Source organism: Apostichopus japonicus, chromosome 10, assembly GCF_037975245.1.
Source record: "Apostichopus japonicus isolate 1M-3 chromosome 10, ASM3797524v1, whole genome shotgun sequence".
Lineage (NCBI taxonomy): Eukaryota > Metazoa > Echinodermata > Holothuroidea > Aspidochirotida > Stichopodidae > Apostichopus > Apostichopus japonicus.
In genome coordinates this window covers 3427453-3450272 of record NC_092570.1, presented here as the reverse complement: position 1 = coordinate 3450272, position 22820 = coordinate 3427453, and the positions used below count along the sequence as shown (strand labels likewise).

Sequence of the window (22820 nt, the reverse complement as noted above, 5' to 3'; positions counted from 1 at the left end):
CGAGTCTATGGTAATAATGTTCCATGTACAAAATATGTAATTAGCCAATCACATTCAGGAGGTGCGAGTCTATGGTAATAATGTTCCATGTACAAAATATGTAAATAGCCAATCACATTCAGGAGGTGCGAGTCTATGGTAATAATGTTCCATGTACAAAATATGTAAATAGCCAATCACATTCTGGAGGTGAGAGTCTACGGTAATACTGTTCTATGTACAAACCATATAAAAAGCCAATCACATCCAGGGGTGCGAGTCTATTGTAATAATGTTCCATGTACAAAACATACAAATAACCAATCACATTCAGCAGGTGAGACTCTGCGGTAATACTGTTCCATGTACAAAATATAAAAATAGCTAAGCAATAGAGACTGTGATTAGGAAATACTATTAAATTGTTAAGGCTAGTTTAAAATATAACAAAGTTATCCCATTTTTGAAAGTCAAAATTCAATTCTGTAAACATTTATTTGTTTATCTGTCAAGAAAGCAAGGTTACCCAAAATGCTAGCAGCATTGGCTTTTGTGTTGAAGGTGAGAGTTTGTCTTGTGACGTCACTTCTCTCTGCAATATCTTCTGATATCGTAAGAAACGTGTTCCAATGTTACACACAAAACAAGCTTTTAAGGTCAGCTGTATATAAATTCTTCAATTTTACAACAACAAAACATTAAACATTTTCAAAGTTGCCTTTCCCGTGTTTCCAAACGACCAAAATTATTATATTCTCATTTAGTCTCATTCAGCTCAAACGCCTGTCTTAATGCATGTTGAATACGGGTGACCATTATCAGATCTTTCTAGCCTAATTTGAGGCTAAAACTGATGATCGTTAAACCTTTACGAATATATTTCATATGTACTGAAATATGTTACCATTCAATTTGGTAATATCATATTATATTCATTATATTCAATGAATCGTCTAAATTTCTAGTTTACTGGTCGCCTTTAACTGATTTATTATAACACAGTTTTCACCACATATCCCACCGACAGAATCTTTGGTCATACTTTTAGGTTCGTGTTTGTCTGCCTGCGATCACTTTTAAACCATTGCGTAATGCAACGAAGGTGTTGTAGCTACTATTCCATGTAAAATGAATGCAGGAAAGTAAAACACGTTGCTTCTGTACCTGCACCACACAATACTTCGGAAATTACAAGAACAAGAGTTCTAAATACAATTATTGAGCGAGTCACACTACTGCTTCTGTGTTGTCTTATTTGCTCATGAACAACTGCTATAAAGTCTCATGTAATCCCGAAATAATGTGTGAGGGAGGTAGAATGTTTAAGTTCGATATAGGGGTTTCTATCGACATCGCACATCCCATTCCTACCATGCAAAGTGACGGGTGTTCACTAGCAAACCTTTAAAAACTAAAGCTCGATCGATCGCCATGTGTGTGTAGTTTTTCTGTTCTCCGGAATATTTCCTCGTTCATTAAATTAATACAAAAAATGTTAGCGCTTAAGTAATGTGTATAGGACGTAGGTAAAATAATACACGTTAGGTTGTATAACACAGCTGTATATAACAAGTATCCGAAAACAGTGTGTATATTTAGGAAAAGGCTCACAGACCGATTAACATTGGTTGACACACACGTAAAGTGGACCGCTTTATAGCTGTACATCATGATAACGTCTCAATGAAAAGCATCGCCAATTCTTACGTGTGGTGTAGTAATGTATGCACTTTTTGGCAAACATAGCTACGCAATACGTAGCACTAATAAATAAAAGTTGCCTGCCCCCACTAATCGACACGGTGTTATATTATTCAAGGCGTATGAACTTATGTATAGTTGATCGCCCGTTTATATATAAATAGATATGGGATTAACTAGTGGAATAATTTTCTTATACATGTATATAAGGAGAGATACGTATTTAGTTAATATCAGTCTTCATTACCAAATAAACGATAAAGTTTGAACAATTTGAAGTCAAAATGTTGGAACCAGGAGATATTAGCGTGAGTTATAATCGATATGATCCAAGACCATATCCTGGACCAGAACCACCCAACCCTTCGAGAGGTATGTGAATATATGGGTTTTCTCCTAACAGTTATAGGTCTATGGTTGAAAGGGAGGTGTTCGGAGTGAGGGGGGGGGGGGATAAGTTTATTTCTTGCTCAAGTTTTATCATTATTAATTTATTTATTTTGATGTCAGTATAGCATCATATCATATTCGATGGAAACGAAATAATGATTATATATAGAAGATGTATGTTTCCTTTTTTAACATTTATATCTTTCCTTTTTTGACACCGACTGTTAACGTACTATTTGTGTTTGTTGTATGAGTGTCCTAAACATCTACTGTGCGGTAACACTAACCAATAGACCTTCCACACTTTCTGTGTAATTATGGTATCTACATAGCTGGCATATACTATATGAATATAAATAGCGATACTGAAATTGTTGTGGCTAATAAATGTTTAAGTTACTCTAAAGATTTCGATTTTTTTGCACACTTTCAATTCCTGGTGCTTAGATTTGCTCCCTGTTGCATTTGATTGCCTTTTTAACTTTAGCAAACCTTTAACTATGATACCGTTTTTTAAGTACAATTTTACCGATAAACATGAGCGCGTAAAGTATAAACTACTGTCATATAGATGTCTATTTATATTTGGTTTATATCCTATCATAAGTCTGAAAAAGAAAGCAATAAACCTAGTGAAGAAAACAAATCAACCAACATCATTCATATCTCTGAGACACTGTCGACAAATTGTCATAAAAAGGCAATTTTTATGCTTTTGTTTTCATCAGGTAAACCCGTGTTTCTGGGCAGGCACGACGATAGGACACGACTAAATGTCGGGCAAACCTACCAGGATGTAATAAGAATAAAGGGTGAGAGGGATGTTACCGTTCTTTTTCAAGAGCAAGATTTTACTGACACCAGCAAATGGCACGATCTCAAGACGTTGACACTAGGCGAAAGTGATGCTGGATTCACGTTGAGTTTCACGGTACAAAGACGACATTATGCAGGAATACATCATTTTAAATACACTGCAGAAAACGCGAAAGGAGGAGCAATATTGACGCGAACTTTACAAATTAATCAGGTAAGATTATTAATTTTATTCCAATTTATACTGAATGTATACACATTTACATTGGATAATAAAATAATGAATGTTTGTTTTATGTTACATGTTTCTAATTTCACATTCATCAAGTTTTGTCTACAAATAAATGAACAAAATCAATTAATATTAATGGTGTCTCTTGTTTTGGAAACCTCGACTATCATTTTCCAACGTATATAACACCAGACCGTTTTGCTGTGAGGAGCAATTCTTCTCCACTAACATGCTTTGAAATTCCTCAATTTTAAGGGGATAATTTTGTGTAAGATATTTCAGATTAAAAGTTTACAATTCGCAGAAAATAAATCCATGCGAGAAGGTGTAGCCAAAACGGAGGACATAATTTTGTTTTGTTAAAGCTTAACTATAGAAATAGTGGTTCTGTTCTTTGTTGGTAATTTATAATATTTAAACACATGAGTAAGAAATGTCAATAAATACAGAGAGAAGATATATATTAGATATCATAGTTGTACACCACTTTCTTGAGAGTTTCATCAATAATAGCACATAATGCGAAAATTATGGAAAAAATTACCATAACCCATGACGTTACTATGTGTACCTATTTTATAGCAGTGTATATAAATCGATATAAAGTGTTAAACTTTTTAGTATCCTAAAAATGTTTCCCAGTACTTGATATCAATGTCATGATTGTTAGCATGCTAAAATGTTTCCCAGAACATTTTCATTAATCATTATGTGGTTATATAACCCCAGAATTGTTCATAGAAACCCTATATTTAAAATGATGTTCATTTACCATCATAAGTTTATGTTTGTTTATTTCTTATAACTACGTACACTCCGTACTTCATTTAAATGTATATTTCTGTAGTTGGGATGTTAATTTATTGTTTGGAAATATAATTTCCATATTCAAGTGTTAAGATTTCATTTTAAGTTGAACGAACACGGAATAATCATTTAACGTTGAAATGACCACTAACAATTAATGGTTTTGTAGTATTTTATCTGGCATTGTTTGAGGTTAAAATTTGTCTTTCTTTGTTTTGATTTACAGCAAACTTCCGGAGGATAAATGGATAGTGAATAGTCACAGCTCCCTGATGATTAAGTTTAAAATAAAAAAGCAGCCATGAGAATGCAGACGGGAGCTGACTGAGAGCTGGATTTAAAGTAACAAGAATATATTGCTAAACATTGAGAACGATGCTTAAAGGAGCACGGTAATTGATCCTGATATACTGAGAGATTTAAAAAGTTGTAATAACATGTGACTGAATCAAAAATCGGAATGGAACTTTGGAAATAACAAACACTACTTGATAGAAACATCTGTAACAAGGTATTCTGCTATGTGTAGTAAGAAAACAACTTTCGCGAAACTACTACATGTACCTCCAAGGACGAAAAGGACATCGACAATGAGAACTGTGCTTAAAGGAGTTTGGTGGTTTATCCTGATATATTGAGTGATTTAAAAAGTTATACTAACATGCGACTAAAAATTAAAAAAATGTGAAAGAACTTTGGAAATAACGGAAAGTATTTGATAAAAACATCGGTAAAAAGGTCTTCTGCTATCATCGCGTTGTAAGATACAACTTTCGCGGAACTACTACTTGAACTTCCAAGGATGAATAGATCATTGACAGAATTGATCTCGCTACCCGTACTAATTCAGACAGTAAGTCAAAAACATTGATATAAATCGCGATGAAACAATCTGACTCTCTTTATAAAGATTATCAGCAGGAAGTAAACCTATTGGAATAAACTGATTGGTAGAGGTAGAAAGAAGGTATTTTGAAGGATGAACGGTGTCAACTGTTTAATCTTCCCCATATATAGAAGCAACATTATGGTGGATTACAAGGAAGAGGGGCGACGGGGGTGTGGTGGTAGTGGAGGGGGCGGGAGGTACCGAGATGCATTTGCGAGCAATGTTAGAATTATTCATATGTTTATCACGTCTCATTGTCAGCTGTGCTTGTAGCATTTACTTTGTTTTCATAACGCGAACTTTAAAGACAATATGCCTAAATGTGTAATTAAATCTTCCTAGGTTTATGATTTTCACTAGAGATGTCGACATTTCGTTTCATTACATACATTTAAACTATTGTTTAAAAAACGTTTCGAGATGTATTCAAATCAACGCAGGGTTGATCTATTTTATAATTAATAAGACATATTCTTGACACACTCATATCTTGAGATGATTATAGCTTGATCAGGAATCGCCAGCATTAGTACTGTCATTATTGATTTGATAACCATTCCTGTTTTTTTTCTTCTTTTTTTTAATTTAAAATTATTAACTATTAGGATATGTGTTTTTATTTCTTTTTATTTTAAAGGCACATTGAGTGGAAATTCTCAGACATGTTAATAATATATTCACACTGGGTTTTGGTAAGTGATATTGGATGGGTTTGATAGTTTTTCGGGGTGAGTGGGTGAGGTGGGTGGGGCAGGGGTGAACAATAAGAAAAGGTATAGAGGAGGGATTATAAAGAGAAAAGGAGTGCATAAGTCACTTTGATTTTATTCTATCTATGCTTGTTTTAGATCTTAATCGATAAAATAATAGTCATTTTCTAAATAATTGGTTTGTTGCGCGAGACTAGGTGACATGAGTCGTGAAGTTATTTGCTCACATTCCATTGGTTTCTGAACCAGAAACGACAGTTAAATGTCTTTCTACCTTTCTCTTAAGCCAATGAAAAGTTTTGCCCCTGTTTCGGAGTAATTAAACGTGTGACATTCCGAGACTGTGAGATGTTTTCCCCGCTGCTTCCCCATTATTCCAAATATTTTCCTTTCGGAACACACCCCTAAATTTACACGTTTCCTGAATTCTGTTAGAAAACAGAAAAACTTTGAAGATTTCTTTTAAAGTTCATCAGTATTGCTCCGAAATATGCTATAAAGTCACATTATGGTCACCAATGTTCGATCTTGAATAAGCATTTCACTGCCATTTTTAAAACATTTTCACCCATTGGAACCATTGAATTTTGAATTGAATATTCAACAATATCTGTGAATAATAGGAAGGGTCAGATTCTTCTTGAGACCTTTGAAACCTGTAACACCTTTTATCATGCTGAAATGTCGGGTCAATACTGATGAAATTTAATTACCTTTTTGTTTCAACATATTCTACATAACAATTGAAATTAAAGAATTGATTTAATTTGAATAAATTTGCTTCAATGTCTGAGAAATATATCTGATTTTCTTTTTTCTTAAACTTTATTAACCTTAAGAGGCCCCTTATGAAATTAGTTTATTGCCCTATACTAACAACATGAGCACTTTGAATGCATGTGTAGCCAAGGGGTGGGGCAGGGGAAGAGTTCAACCACAGAAGAGTTCTGGACGACACGTTGTCGCCAAAAAAAAGAAGCCTGAACGTGATTTCTGATACATTGGTAAGATTCACAGATTTAATACAGACACGTAGTCAAAGTGATGGAAATGATAGGACAATTTTGCATTGAAGCCCTCTTACCGAAACAAATTCCCAAGACCCCTGCCTGGAACGGATGGCAGACTAATGTTGTCCCCCCCCCTGGCCCTCCAACCCCTCCCAACCCCACCGAAACAAAAATCCAAAACGTGAAAGAGGGTAGAGCAGGGGAAATACCACGTAATAAGTCCGTGGGTCGGGGACTTCAGCAACAAGAGAAAACTCAGGGGAAGTACAGTACCCAACCATAACATATAAACACGGTATATATAGTATATACAGTCGAAAATTCGTCAACGTTGTTTGAAAAGTGGCATCTATAGTTCAGTTTTGCTATGAAGCAACCTCCTTTTGGACCAAGTTTTACAAAAGGGAGGGGATACATTAGAGAAGACCCTTCCCCAGCAAGACGTATCATCTTATCCTCCCGCTCTGCAAAGCAGGTGTTGTGACCCTGGAGTATATAGTCTATATAGTGACTGAACACCATCGATATTGCTGTATCTTTGTTCAAAATGAAGTTTACTATATATGTCAACTTTTGCAGTGTTGTTATATTCTTCGTTGCTTGCTTGTCCTGTAGAAGCTCAACATATATCAGTATATCGGCTCCAAATGATAGTCTGCCCGAAAAAAACTGGATGGATGGATGGATGGATGGATAGATAGTGGACAGATCCACTCATCATGCGAAACAGCAGTACAATGCAAGACTGCATATACGTACATATATACAATACAACAGAACACAATATTTGGCATATATATATATATATGCCAAATATTGTGTTCTGTTGTATTGTATATATGTACGTATATGCAGTCTTGCATTGTACTGCTGTTTCGCATGATGAGTGGAGATATATATATATATAGGCCCTTTATGGTGTTCATAAATGGGGTTAGGAAACTAGAAGACGTAATGCGGGTGGTATAGATAAGGTATACTTAAATATGTTATAAATATATCACAAGTATGTTGGATTTGGAATATGGTCACTGGTGTCCTTTTTTCACTAACCAATACTGACTGTATCAATCCTCAACACGCTTTCTCTCCACTGAGACTTTGGATTGTTTAATGTGTTACTCTGTACATTATAACAGGTCACTGCAACAACAAAAAATATTAAAATATTTATTGGAACATATCAGATTAACAATTAATAGAAATTGAATGATTCAAGTTAGTAGGATAATGTCATCAACGTGATATGTACATAGATAGTTAACATGAGTGTCATTTTACTTAAGCTGTATATAAAAGTACACTGTATATAATTAATCATAGCCTACCTTAAATACCATTAAAAAAATGTCTCAATAATGCAGAATCTTAAGGTGCTTTGTGATCTTTTTTTTAGCAATGAAATGGAATCAATTCCTAACACGTTGATTTGTGTTTCACCTATTCATACATTCCCCAGAACCCTCTCTGTTTTCTCCCTGTATATTTCTTTATTTTTTAATTTAATTTTTTTGTAAGGAAAATTCCTCTCAAATGTGGGATTTTCTACGATTTTCTTCATTCAAATGATTGGAAAGAAAACAAATCATTTACGTTTTCTGGGACATAGGATAGTCCACTAACAACTAAAATCATAAAAATTGTGTTTATATAATGTACATTGACTGAATTCGTTGTAGTCTATTTTCCAATAGTGTACAGCACATAGCAAATAGCATACAGATTTACGTTTCCAGTTTGGCAGCAGCTGTTAACTACCGAAATAACGTTTAGAAGACATAAACAACAGGCCATCGAATATTCTGGAATTGTTGCAACATCATGGGAGATTCCAGTTGTTTTGAAATAAGTATCTATTGCAAATCAATCGCTGATTGGCTGAGAATGTAATAATTAATATTCATCTTACTCCGATACGTCATAAAAAATTCCCTATTGAGCAAGAATCACAAAAAAAGTAGTTCCGAAGCTGAAATTTCTAACATTTCACTAGTGTCTAACCCTGATTGCATCATGATGCCCATATATATAGACACGACGGGCTTTCCCCATCAAATTATGTCATCATTTTGACCAAATTTATTTGTTTCCCACCCCCCGAAATAGTTGGTTACTGTCGTTTTATATTTGTTGTTATCTCATTACAGTTACCTTAAGCCTATGCCTAATATATAGCATACATCACCTATAATCTGTAACTGAAAATTCACTCACTCGCTTTACGAACACTCTCAACCATTTCAACGAACCGATTTTGTCCCATTTTACATGGCAAAACAGTTATGTGCATTTATAACGCATTTTCTTTCAACTCGCATTTGATTCCTAAATGCATTCGCGAACTTCACAATTTACTACAACGATTTAGTAACACACTGAACAATTTCTCGTTTTTCGTGCATGTACGGACACCTACGTATACCTAGCATGCTTATATTTATAAAAATACACATACTAACATGTTGTTCATACTGCGAATGTAACGTAAAAACAATACACGAAATGCAACATTGGCGTGTTTGGAGACTTCGGGGAATTTAATCGAATTTTCAAAATGTACAATGAAAATGTCAGTATTTCGAGTATATTCGAGTAGTTATTTCTGTATACGATATGTAGACACTCATTTTTAACGAACCGTGCATTTACACCTTGTACAGTATTTACCCCCAACAAGCTAGGTTTTCGATACACAATGGCGCTGTTGAAGAATTATAGTGAGCTTTTACATACGTGCGGAATAGCGTGCATAAACACACATAGGCCTATAACGAGAATATAACGTGCACGAGATATATATATTACTCCGAAAATAGTTTTGAAATTGTATAGAAGATGTATATATCCTTGTAATAAGAATAGGCAACTGTTCATAGTTGTATGTGTGTACAATATTACTAGTAGTTAGACTTGTTTTAATAGTTCTGCCAATAAAAAATACTGTCTTTTATTGTTATTCTTTGTTTGTGTTATTCGTACCGTTACAGTTGTACGTTTATTAAAAAAGGCAAGTTGAATTAACGCGCCTTGTTGTAGTCCTACTCTTTATTTAGAAGCGGACGAGTTCTCAATCCCAGAAATAGCCTGAGAGCTGCATCGAATATTCGAGATTTAAAGATAAAATGTTCCTTTTTACAGTATTGTTGTAGTTCTAGAATGTTCCAAGTCCCTCACATGCGTTTTCGTCACGATACCACAGGTTTTTCCTCATATAATATTACCCTAATGACAATTAGCTGATAAAATCGAGGTGATAACAATTGCGCAAAATGGTGGCGCTCTCCATAAATGGTGATCATCGAGCCGGTTGTATTAGCACTTCTTATACGCTATGGCCAACGAGAAATACAAGCAGGACTATGAGCAAAGCCCGTGAATACCGAAATACCGAAAAGTTTACATTTAAAATTGAAAAAAAAACGATTTTACTAAAAACATATACTGATTATTCTAATAATTAATAGAGAAATTAATTAGTCAAAAAATATGGTATATAGTCGTTATTAAGTGCCGGCACGACACTTCGTTTATAGACATTTCTAATAATATTATTTTTCTAACTTTGGAAGATTTCATATATTCATAACTGGTCTTTAATTATGTGTGACATGCCACCCCTTGTCTATAATACGTGATGCTTTGTTAACTAGTTTTGGCATAGTTACATGAGTACCTCTTGGGTCTACACATCTGGTGAAGTCGGTCGTTGAAATTTAGTAACACAGCCTCGATCACGGAAGCTAGTCAGATATCTCCAGTCGTTGATTTTTTAGGAGAACAAGACGTTGTAGAATACTTACATCATGAATGAACCCTCGGATACTTCAACAACATGGAGTCATTCCGGAACGCCTGGAAATTACCCGGAGACCAGTCCAAACACCGGTAGGCTGCAATTAATTGATCATATACCACCGTAACGAGGATTTCACAGAATTTTTGACGAGCCGGATATACGGCAATTGTAAACATAAGTTAAGCTATATTGTAAAGGCAAACTGCACGCTAGATGCTTTCGTATTATAACAAATTCGAAACAGGGGCGAAGCTAGACTACTATTTTAGGGCGGCGCAATGCTTTCCTGTGGGGGGGGGGGGGGGAGAGGCACGTAATAAGCAGAATTTATTTCTAAAAATCTATATATGTTCGGGGGCCTAGTAATGGCGTAGCCATTTTCGAGAACGAAAACTACCCTTTTCCATTTTGGTAATGGAAACGTTCATTTTATTGATGTTGAGAAACTTGCAAAACTGTAATGAAAAAAGCCCTTCGTTGGAAAATAACAACAACAAAAGAAAAAAAAGATAATTGAATTGTGCCGTTTTGTTCAAAAAAATTATTCCAGGACTGCAATTTGTTGGTATACGCTCTAGGGTGAGTTGTAGGTTATCTCACAGCCCTTCGAAGTCACCCCACTCTCCAAACACCCTGATCGTACCCTCTCCCACCGTCTCTGTATACACGTGTGGAACCATACCAACTGTACCTCACAGGTACCTTATTCCTAAAACAAAGTTCTTGATGGTAAATGGAAGGGTTATTAAACGCTTTCATCTTTGCAAACCTTCAATTATAAAAAAGGATTTGTGTCTTCCAACGGTTATTCCAAACTGTAAGAATTCCAGTCTTACAACTGTTTCTGAGAAGTTGAATAGAAGTTAACTGGTGAAGAGGGTATACTAAATAGATTTATCACTGAACATTTATTATTGCATTTATTGGTATTGTCTGTTACGCCGATACTAGTACCCGTCTAATACCTGCTCAACCCCACCCATTGACCTAAAGCGACAGAAAACAAAGCAAAAATATGGTTTTCCTTTTTCTCGTTTCAGGTAAAAAAATGGAAAACACCAGGAACTCAGAGAAGACACCATCAAGTGTGGGTATATACTTAGATAGAAAATTCATCAAAGGTCACACACTTAACGATTCTCGGAGTATTTGTCACTTGAGAAACTGTAAACCTGGTACTTACTCTGTAGATGTCAACAACGGAACTAGTGTGCGGGCTTTAGTCACAGTACCTGCATGAGTATGAATGCAAAATTTCTCGCCTTGTCTTGATGATGGCATGAAGAATTCCATAAAAAAATCAGATCAGCAACTCGGTGTTGGAATATAACAATAACTCTTTTGCTAGGAGCCTTCAAAACATAGTTCATCTCTGTTGCAATCACCCCCCCCCCCCAACAATTAATTACACGAACTACCCATTGCTGATGGGCTCATACTATATTTTCTCTTAATAATCCCTATTATATCTAGTTGAAATGACTCTTCCTATACCTAGTCCAATTTTTAAATTATTTATATAGTTACATTTTCACATTATTCGTCCTAATATTGTTTTACCACATATTTGCTCTTCAAATCCTAGGGTAAGAATTAGTTACCCCTCTGGTGCTTTATTGCCTTGCCAATCCCAATCCTCCCTCTCCTCCCCTATCCTCCCATATCAAGGGAAGATAAATCTGTTTAAATATCCTAACTATCAATAATAATACACAATTTTGCTTTATAATATAATATTATTTTATCATTATAATAACATTGATGTATAACTTCGAACCTCGGAGACAAATGGTCTTTTTTATAAGTGCTTTTAGTTTTCTTGCCTGAAGGTCGCATTCTTATATTCACGCCATATTTATATATATATTTCTCTTACAGTCTTATTGGTGCACCATTCTTTGAATCCAACTTCTTCCTATGTATTGTGACAAGGACCGATTCACGGAGACAAGGCATGGGGACAATTCGCACTAAATAAACTTCGCATTAAATGTAACTGTTGCAAAACGTTGAGTATTTTCAAGCTTGCTTTAGTAAAGTTAACTCTTCACTAATCATTAAATTAATTAGTCATTGTTATGAATTGCATATTTCCCATAGTGTGGTGTAGAGTCGGGTGAGGCGGTGGGGAGGGAGGGGGGGGCTGTAGTCAGTAAAGTCTTTCTCCAACTGAAGATATGCTAATATGCAAATTATGATTCATAGATGGTTGGACATGTAGTTAATGAAGGAAGGGAGGTTGGAAAAACATAAATTTTACCGTTAAATTAATTCTTTGGTTTTTTAATTGTTTAATACTGTTACATTGGTTAATGCAAGTTTTAACCGTCTTTTGTTTCGGAGATCTATAATGCATTGTCTTCTACTTTAATATTCTCTCGCCTGGGAATGGTGGTGTTGAGTATCATTGGGGTGTTAATACTAAGGTAGATTATAAGGGGGTGGAATATCATATTTGATATCAATATTTCATATTGCTCAAAATCATATAACATGGACTAAGGACAGACTCTTGACAAACAATCCTCTACAGTAAAATGAATTTACGAAAAGAATGTTCGATGGTAAATGAAGTATGGATTATGATGAGGAAAGTAAACGAATATTTTATTGACTTTATCAATATTATAGCTTTCATTTTTCTCTTTTCCTAAACAAATGTTTAAAACAAAATTCAATATGAGGTATAAATAATCGTCCCCTTAACTTGTGATAAAAGAAGCCCGAAATATGATCTGAAAACAAAAGAAAGATCAAACTTTACGATACCATCGAGAATTACAAAACTTAACAGCTTATATATAAGATCCTCTTACAACAGGATTGGGACGATTAGACTACGTCATAAACTACGTCATTAACCCCAGGTGAAAGTTTTCTTCCTCTGTTTTAAGTCATACAAGAAAAATAAATAACAAGTTATACATGTTAAGAGGTTGATACTCTGATATAGGAATGAAATGTGAGCACAAACACCGAGGCTGCCTTGTAAATCATTACTAATACGTTATTCGTTAATTATTCTTTTGCTTCTGCTTTTTTTTTTTGGTACTTAACAATAAACTTAAAAAATTGCATATCTTGTTTTTCTATGTATACCCTCTTCGTTCCTTCGTCACCCATCTTTACCAAGTCATAGTTTATAGAGGAATATAAAAGTTTGTCTCACTAACATGGAAAACTGTACAGTGTACCCCCCCCCCCCCCGCCCCGCACCCCTCACCATCCGATTTCTTTAAAAATTAATGTCTTCAAATTCCCCCATTGACCCCCACTTATAATTTGTGCTGAGAAGTTTTTAAAAAAAGCTGTAAAATGACCTTTTGCTACAAATAAGATAACGTACACCTTGGGTTATTGAAAAAGCATTTGCAAATACTGGAAAGTATAGCAGAGAATGCACAAAGGTTATATTTTGTAGGGACGTTTGAGGTGAGTTTACTTTTTCTGCCTCAAATCGAATCAAAGTTCGTTTCCCATCCATTAACCCACCCATCCACCCCTCCCTCGATTTAACCCTTATCCGTCGCCAATGCCTGTCATGTCATATAGATGTAGTGGCATGGTCATATAGTTGTCAGGTAAAATATACCCTTTTTGTTTCCTGTCTACCAACTCTGAGAAATAAAACACAATACCACAAAAATTAAATTATATCTGTCAATTGAATTAAAAAACTACCCATATCAATCAATCAATCAGAAAACATTTATGTAGTGCTAAAATAAACAGAAATTGTTCAAATGCGCTAAATGTACCATAACGTGTACAACCCTATCCTTGGTCATTGGTAACTTGTCACACCTACACACCAAAGTGTGCGCAATTCAACCAATCTCTCCTGGGGCACCGCAGTGCACCACAACCACGTGTCCCCGGGGGACTTCCCATATGGTGCAGCCACAAACCGGCGCACGCAACTATATTTACAAGTTACTTCGCAAGTCCCCATTCATACACCTGGGTGAAGAGAGGCAATGGAGATAAAGTGCCTTGACCAAGGACACAACGGAATGATCTGGCCAGGACTAGGACCTGTAATCCTTAGATCACCGGTTCACTGCCTTAACCACTTGACCACAACGCCCCCATACCCAACACTGTCCATAACATACGTGGTTCCGTGACCTACACCCGCATAAAGCTAATCCTCGTTCGAGTTCCACAGTCAACCATTTCCACTCCAACTTTCCCAAAGTGTATCATCAAATATGCATTGATTGATCAAGCTTAAAGTGTGCTATTTGATTCCCCCTTCCTCTATCCACTACCCCGATCGGGGAGGTTAACGTTCAGTTGAGGGATTTCCAAATTCCAAAGTATTTATTTTCACAATTTTTAGATTAGACCTAAAAAAAGACTTAATGCATAGTCTTAATATACCTCAGTATGCATTGATCCTACTAGTTTAATTCTATTCAATGGGGAGGACACCCCCCCCCCACCACCACCACCACCAGCTACATAGGAAGACATTTAAAGACCACACAGCCACACCTCTCATTTGTATTATTTTCCATTCCATACCCATTAAGGTTCAAGCCCCTCAGTATACCTTCTATCAGTCGGATTGATTTGGGAATCCCGCTTCTTCTTTTTTATTCGTTACAGAGATTTCATAAATGATTGCAACCATAAAGGTTATTAGTAGTCGGCAACTTATACTGTGTCAAGTCAATGATATTTAGAACATGTAAACATAGCCTAACCTTATGCCTCTCTTTGATAAAATAACTTCGCATAATTGGTAGATGGGGGGTGCATCATGGTGTTATCGAAACTGTACAACTGTACTCCGAAAATAGTTTTGAAATTGTATGGAAGATGTATATATCCTTGTAATAAGAATAGGCAAATGTTCATATTTGTGTGTGTACATTATTACTAGTAGTTAGACAAGTTTTGATAGTTCTACCAATAACAAATAACTATCTTGAATTGTTATTCTTAGTGTGTGTTATTTGTACCGTTACAGTTTAACGTTTATTAATAAAAGGCAAGTTGAATTTACGCGCCTTGTTTAAGGCCTACTCATTATTTAGAAGCGGACTGAAGTTCTCAGTCCCAGAAATAGCCTGAGAGCTACATCGAATAATCGAGATTAAAAGATAAACTGTTCCTTTTTTTACAGTTTTGTTGTAGTTCTAGAATTTTCCAAGTCCCTCACATGCGTTTTCGTCACGATACCACAGGTTTTTCTAATCCAATAATACCCTAATGACAATAAGCTGATAAAATCGAGGTGATAACAATTGCGGAAAATGGTGGCGCTCTCCATAAATGGTGATCAACGAGCCGGTCTTACACGCTATAGCCAACGAGGAATACAAGCAGGACTATAAGCAAAGCCGGTGATTTACAGTTATCACACAGACGAAAATACCGAAACTTTACATTTAAAATTGAAAAATTAACCGATTTTACTCTAAACATTTACTGATTATTCTAATAATTAATAGAGAAATTAGTTAGTACAGTCGGGTGTGGGGTGGGTGTTGGGGTGGGGGTTGTAGTCGTAGTCACTAGAGTCTTACTCCAACTGAAGATATCCTAATATGCAAATTATGAATCATAGATGGTTGGACATGTAATGGAGGAAGGGAGGGTGGTAAACATATACTGACTTTACCGTTAAATTCTTTCTTTTGTTTTTTTTAATACAATTTTATAATTTTTTAAATAAAGTTACATTGTTAATTCAAAAAGTAACCGTCCTTTGTTTCGAAGATCTATATTGCATTGTCTTTCACTTAAACATTCTCTAGTGTGTTCGTGTTGACTTTTATGGCTCAAGTATCAATTTAGTTTAATCTTTTACAAGGAAAGAAAAAGATCACAACGGAAAGCAGTTTTTATTCCTTTTTTAATTCGTTTTTGCTTGATTTATGCGGTACGAAGATCTGGGTTGGGTATATAGTGCGGGTGTTGATACTGAGGGGGTGGAATATCATATTTTATATCAATATTTCATATTTCTCAAAATCATACAACATGGACTAAGGACAGACTCTTGACAAACAATCCTCTCAAGTAAAATGAATTTAACAACAGCAAGGTTCGATAGTTACTGATTTATGAATTATATAAGGAAAGTAAACGAATATGTTATTGTCATTATCAATATCCTAGCTTTTATATTTCTCTTTTCATCAAGATATGTTTAAAGACAAGATTCAATGTGAGGTATAATAACCGCCTACTTTAAATTTTGGAAAATGAAGTTCGAACATAATATGAAAGCAAAATAAAAGATCAAACTTTAAGATAGCATCGAGAAGTACCCAACTTAACAGATGGTATATGGCATCCTCTTACATCAGGATGGGAAACACGTGATTGTGTCGATTAGACTACGTCACAAAGTGCTTTATAAACTCCGTTGAAAGTTATTTTCCCTTTATTTTAAGTCATACAAATAAAAGGTAAATAAATAACAAAACATAAGTGCACTTAATCTTGGCATGATCATTGTATATGGGCTGAGAACAGGTTATACATGTTTCGTGGTCGATACTCTGTTATATAGGAATGAACTGTGAGCACAAACACCGAGGCTGCCTTGTAAATCATTACTTATATGTTATTTATTTCTTTTTTTGTCTGTGGGGTGTACTTAACAATAAAATGAAAAAAAAATGACATATTTTGTTTTTCTATGTAAACCCTCTTCGTTCCTTCTTCACCCATCTATACCCAGTCATAGTTTATATAGAGGAATATAACAGACTGTCTCACGAACATGGAAAAACTGTACAATGTACCCCCCCCCCCCTCCACCCCTCACCATCCGATTTCTTAAACAAAATACTTCAAATTCCCAATTTCATCAATCAGAATTGACCCCCTCTTAAACTTTGTGCTGAGAAGTTTTAAAAAAAAAACTGTAGTTAGAAAATGACCTTTTGCTACAAATAAGATAAGGTACAAGTTCGGTTATTGAAAAAGCATTTGCAAATACTGGAAAGTATAGCAGAGAATGAACGAAATTACATCTGTCAATTGAATAAAAAGCTACCCATACCCAACACTGTCTATAACATACGCGGTCCAGTGACCTACACCTGCACAAAGGTAATCCTCGTTCAACAAACAAAATAAAGTCCCACAGTCAACCATTTGCCCTCCAACAAAGTGTATCATCAACTATGCATTGAATGATCACACTTTAAGTGCGCTACTTGATACCCCTTCCTCCATCCCCTACCCCGATCGGGAGGTTAACGTCCAGTTAAGGGATTTCCAAATTCAAAAGTATTTATTAGCTCAATTTTGCGATTAGACCTAAATAAAGACTTGGTGCATAGTCTAAATATGCCTACTATTTTAATTCTTTTTAATGGGGAGGACACCTCCCCTACCCCCCTCCCCCACTCGCTAGGAGGAAGACATTTAAAGACCACACAGCCACACATCTCATTTATATTATTTTCCATTCCATACCCATTAAGGTTCAAGCCCCTGTATCTTCTATCAGTCGGATGGATTTTGGAATCCCCGTCCGGTGTTTTCGTTACGGTGATTTCATAAATGATACTGTGTCAAATCAATGATATTTAGAACATGTAAACATAGCCTAACCTTTTTCCTCTCTTTGATAAAATAACTTCGCATAATTGGTAGATGGCGGGTGCATCATGGTGTTACCGAAACTGTGCAAGTCGTTGAAAATTAATAACTGATATTCAAAGAATTATCGACTGGTGTTTACCTGTAGTTTCTTTTACATACTTAAGTCGAAGATTTTGGAAAGATTTTCATCTATAATTTGGTAAACGAGTTGGGTAACAGGACTTAAAGCTCCTCGGCTTTCGGTCTCATTTATGGGATAAGGGTTGTGGGTGATCTGTTGTGTTGGTAAGGTGAGGGATGTTCCTCTCTTATGATCAACAATACCGATTTTGTTCATTCCTCGTATATTGCCTTATACCCATTCAGGAAAATCGAAAATATAATGTATCGCAGCTGTCTGGTGAGGTGACGGACGTACCTTAAATTTATTCAGTAGTACCGATTTCTTTATTCCATCAATTCTCCCGCACGCCAACATATTTCAGACACTTCTTTTGTTTTGTTTTTTGCCTGAATATATATAACCACTATTATAGCGAGTTGAATCAGCTGACGAATCGCATAGAGTGTGATTCGAGCTTCAGTCTAACTCAAATGGTTTTATGGCGTTCGAGTTGGGACAAAAATTGATAAACTTAAAAATCAGGAGAATCATTACGACTTTTGACAAAATATTTACAGCGAATTTCGGTTTAATATGCTTTACTTACTTTATTGGAAAGGAATTAAATTTATGTCTTTTTTATCATTTTATCATTTTACACCCATTATTTTGTTAATTGGTACCGACTTATACAGATTATTATCACATTCAATAAATTTCCAGGATTTTGTCTGAGCATGCTCACAAACGTACTATCATCTCATACCGAAATTTGCGGAAATAATCAAGCGCGGGATTCTTACCATATAATATTCTTTATTGATACATTTAGCTGTTTTATTAGCACTTCTTACATGCTATGGCCAACGAGGAATACAAGCAGGACTATGAGCAAAGCCCGTGATATACAGTTATCACACAGACGAAAATACCGAAAGTTTACATTTAAAATTGAAAAATTAACCGATTTTACTAAAAAAACATTTACTGATTGTTCTAATAATTAATGAAGTAATCAATTAATTTAAAAAATATGGTATAGTCGTTATTAAGTGCCGGCACGACAGTATGTTTATGGACATTTTTAATAACACTATTTTGCTAACTTTGGAAGATTTCATATATTCATAACTGGTCTTAAATTATGTGTCAATTCATATCCCTTGTCTATAATACATCTGGTGAAGTCGGTCGTTGAAATATAGTGACACAGCCTCGATCACGAAAGCTAGTCAAGATATCTCCAGTCGTTGATTTTTAGGAGGACAAAACGTTGTAGAATACTTACATCATGAATGAACCCTCCAATATTTCAATAACATGGAGTCATTCCGGAACGCATGGACATTACCCGGAGACCAGTACAAACAGCGGTAGGCTGCAATTAATTGATCATATACCACCGTAACGAGGATTTCACAGAATTTTTGACGAGCCGGATATACGGCAATTGTAAACATAAGTTTAGCTATATTGTAAAGGCAAACTGCACGCTAGATGCTTTCGTATTATAACGAATTCGAAACAGGGGCGTAGCTAGACTACTATTTTAGGGAGGCGCAATGCTTTCCTGGGGGGGGGGGGGTTGGAGGCACGTAATAAGCAGAATTTATTCCTAAAATTCTATATATGTTCGGGGGCCTAGTAATGGCGTAGCCATTTTCGAGAATGAAAACTACCCTTTTCCATTTTGGTAATGGACACGTTCATTTTATTGATGTTGAGAAACTTGCAAAACTGTAATGAAAAAAACTCTTCGTTGGAAAATAACAACAACAAAAGAAAGAAAAGATAATTGAATTGTGCCGTTTTGTTCAAAAAAATATTCCAGGACTGCAATTTGTTGGTATACGTTCTAGGGTGAGTTGTCGGTTATCTCACAGCCCTTCGAAGTCACCCCACTCTCCAAACACCCTGATCGTACCCTCTCCCACCGTCTCTGTACACGTGTGGAACCATACCAAACTGTACCTCACAGGTACCTTTTTCCTAAAACAAAGTTCTTGATGGTAAATGGAAGGGTTATTAAACGCTTTCATCTTTGCAAACCTTCAATTATAAAAAAAGGATTTGTTTCTTCCAACGGTTATTCCAAACTGTAAGAATGCCAGTCTTACAACTTTTTCTGAGAAGTTGAATAGAACTTAACTGGTGAGGAGGGGTATACTAAATAGATTTATCACTGAACATTTATTATTGCATTTATTGACATTGTCTGTTACGCCGATACTAGTACCCGTCTAATACCTGCTCAACCCCACCCATTGACCTAAAGCGACAGAAAACAAAGCAAAAATATGGTTTTCCTTTTTCTCGTTTCAGGTAAAAAATATGAAAACACCAGGAACTCAGGGAAGAGACCATCAAGGGTGGGTATATACATAGATAGAAAATTCATCAAAGGTCACACACTTAACGATTCTCGGAGTATTTGTCACTTGAGAAACTGTAAACCTGGTACTTACTCTGTAGATGTCAACAACGGAACTAGTGTGCGGGCTTTAGTCACAGTACCTGCATGAGTATGAATGCAAAATTTCTCGCTTTGTCTTGAGGATGGCATGACGAATTCCATAAAAAATCAGATCAGCAACTTGGTGTTGGAATATAACAATAACTCTTTTGCTAGGAGCCTTCAAAACATAGTTCATCTGTGTGGCAATCACCCCCCCCCCCTCCCCCAATTACTTATACCACCTACCCATTGCTGATGGGCCTATACTATATTTACTCTTAATAACCCCTATTATATCTAGTTGAAATAACTCTTCCCATACCTAGTCCAATTTTTAAATTATTTATATAGTTACATTTTCACATTATTCGTCCTAATATTGCATTACCACATATTTGCTCTTCAAATCCTAGGGTAAGAATTAGTTACCCCTCTGGTGCTTTATTGCCTTGCCCATCCCACTCCTCCCCCTCCCCTATCCTCCCATATCAAGGGAAGATAAATCTGTTTAAATATCCTAACTATCAATAATAATACACAATTTTGCTTCATAATATAATATTATTCTATCATTATAATAACATTGATGTATAACTTCGAACCTCGGAGACAAATGGTCTTTTTTTATAAGTGCTTTTAGTTTTCTTGCCTGAAGGTCGCATTCTTATATTCACGCCATATTCATATATATTTCTCTTACAGTGCAATTGTTGCATCATTCTTTGAATCCAACTTCTTCCTACATGTATTGTGACAAGACCCGATTCACGGAGACAAGGCATGGGGACAATTCGCACTAAATAAACTTCGCATTAAATTTAACTGTTGCAAAACGTTGAGTATTTTCAAGCTTGCTTTAGTAAAGTTTACTCTTCACTAATCATTAAATAATTAGTCATTGTTATTAATTGCATATTTCCCATAGTGTGGTGTATAGTCTGGCACGGCGGTGGGGGGGGGGCGGACTGTAGTCAGTAGAGTCTTTCTCCAACTGAAGATATGCTAATATCCAAATTATGATTCATAGATGGTTGGACATGTAATTAATGAAGGAAGGGATGGTGGAAAAACATGAATTTTACCGTTAAATTAATTCTTTGGTTTTTTTAATTGTTTAATACTGTTACATTGGTTAATGCAAGTTTTAATCGTCTTTTATTTCGAAGATCTGTAATGCATTGTCTTCTACTTTAACATTCTCCTCGCCTGGGAATGGTGGTGTTGGGTATCATTGGGGTGTTAATACTAAGGTAGATTATAAGGGGGTGGAATATCATATTTGATATCAATATTTCATATTGCTTAAAATCATATAACAAGGACTAAGGACAGACTCTTGACAAACAATCTTCTACAGTAAAACGAATTTACGAAAAGAATGTTCGATAGTAAATGAATTATGGATTATGAGGAAAGTAAACGAATATTTTATTGACTTTATCAATATTATAGCTTTCATTTTTCTCTTTTCCTAAACAAATGTTTAAAACAAAATTCAATATGAGGTATAAATAATCGTCCCCTTAACTTGTGGTAAGAGAAGTCCGAATATGATCTGAAAACAAAAGAAAGATCAAGCTTTAAGATATCATAGAGAAATACAAAACTTAACATATTATATATAATATCCTCTTACAACAGGATGGGGACGATTAGACTACGTCATAAACTACGTCATTAACCCCAGGTGAAAGTTTTCTTCCTTTGTTTTAAGTCATACAAGAAAAAATAATAACAGGTTATGAATGTTTAGAGGTTGATACTCTGTTATAGGAATAAAATGTAAGCAAAAACACCGAGGCTGACTTGTAAATCATTACTTATACGTTAATTATTCTTTTGCTTCTGCTTTTGTTGTTGTTTGGTACTTAACAATAAACTGAAAAAATGGCATATCTTGTTTTTTCTATGTATACCCTCTTCGTTCCTATCGTCACCCATCTTTACCAAGTCATAGTTTATAGAGGAATATAAAAGTTTGTCTCACTAACATGGAAAACTGTACAGTGTACCCCCCCCCCCCCCGCCCCGCACCCCTCACCATCCGATTTCTTTAAAAATTAATGTCTTCAAATTCCCCCATTGACCCCCCACTTATAATTTGTGCTGAGAAGTTTTAAAAAAAAACTGTAAAATGACCTTTTGCTACAAATAAGATAACGTACACCTTGGGTTATTGAAAAAGCATTTGCAAATACTGGAAAGTATAGCAGAGAATGCACAAAGGTTATATTTTGTATGGACGTTTGGGGTGAGTTTACTCGTTCTACCTCAAATCGAATCAAAGTTCGTTCCCCATCCATTAACCCACCCATCCACCCCTCCCTCGATTTAACCCTTATCCGTCGCCAATGCCTGTCATG

The 22820-nt window shown here is 35.5% G+C and overlaps 1 protein-coding gene and 3 long non-coding RNA genes across 5 annotated transcripts in view; 3 read left to right on the top strand and 1 right to left on the bottom strand.

Annotated features, from left to right (window-relative positions):
• The window catches only part of LOC139974798 (uncharacterized), an 84938-nt gene extending 76175 nt beyond the window's left edge, over positions 1–8763 (bottom strand). The window contains exon 1 of one of the 2 annotated variants that reach the window (XR_011795557.1): positions 8749–8763. This is a non-coding gene — a long non-coding RNA (uncharacterized lncRNA). Of the gene's footprint in view, positions 1–7514; positions 7530–8748 lie in introns of those variants that run through there. The other variant, XR_011795562.1, reaches the window with a different exon arrangement.
• LOC139974796 (uncharacterized) lies at positions 1896–6321 on the top strand. Its single transcript, XM_071982230.1, has 3 exons — positions 1896–2052; positions 2799–3100; positions 4152–6321. Exons 1-3 carry the CDS (start codon positions 1965–1967, stop codon positions 4167–4169), a joined length of 408 nt encoding a protein of 135 aa, XP_071838331.1. The 5' UTR covers positions 1896–1964; the 3' UTR covers positions 4170–6321.
• Positions 8764–10180: 1417 nt separating the features above from the next.
• Positions 10181–13143, top strand: LOC139974797 (uncharacterized). The gene is made up of 3 exons (XR_011795546.1): positions 10181–10419; positions 11371–11417; positions 12209–13143. It is a non-coding gene; the product is annotated as an uncharacterized lncRNA (long non-coding RNA).
• Positions 13144–19155: 6012 nt separating this feature from the next.
• On the top strand, positions 19156–22350 carry LOC139974800 (uncharacterized). Its single transcript, XR_011795569.1, has 3 exons — positions 19156–19375; positions 20325–20371; positions 21160–22350. It is a non-coding gene; the product is annotated as an uncharacterized lncRNA (long non-coding RNA).
• The last annotated feature ends 470 nt before the right edge of the window (positions 22351–22820 follow it).

Coding starts and splice junctions, on each gene's coding strand:
- LOC139974796 (XM_071982230.1), top strand. CDS start 1,965: ATGTTGGAACCAGGAGATATTAGCGTGAGTTATAATCGATATGATCCA. Junction 2,053..2,798: donor ACCACCCAACCCTTCGAGAG/GTATGTGAATAT, acceptor TGTTTTCATCAG/GTAAACCCGTGTTTCTGGGC.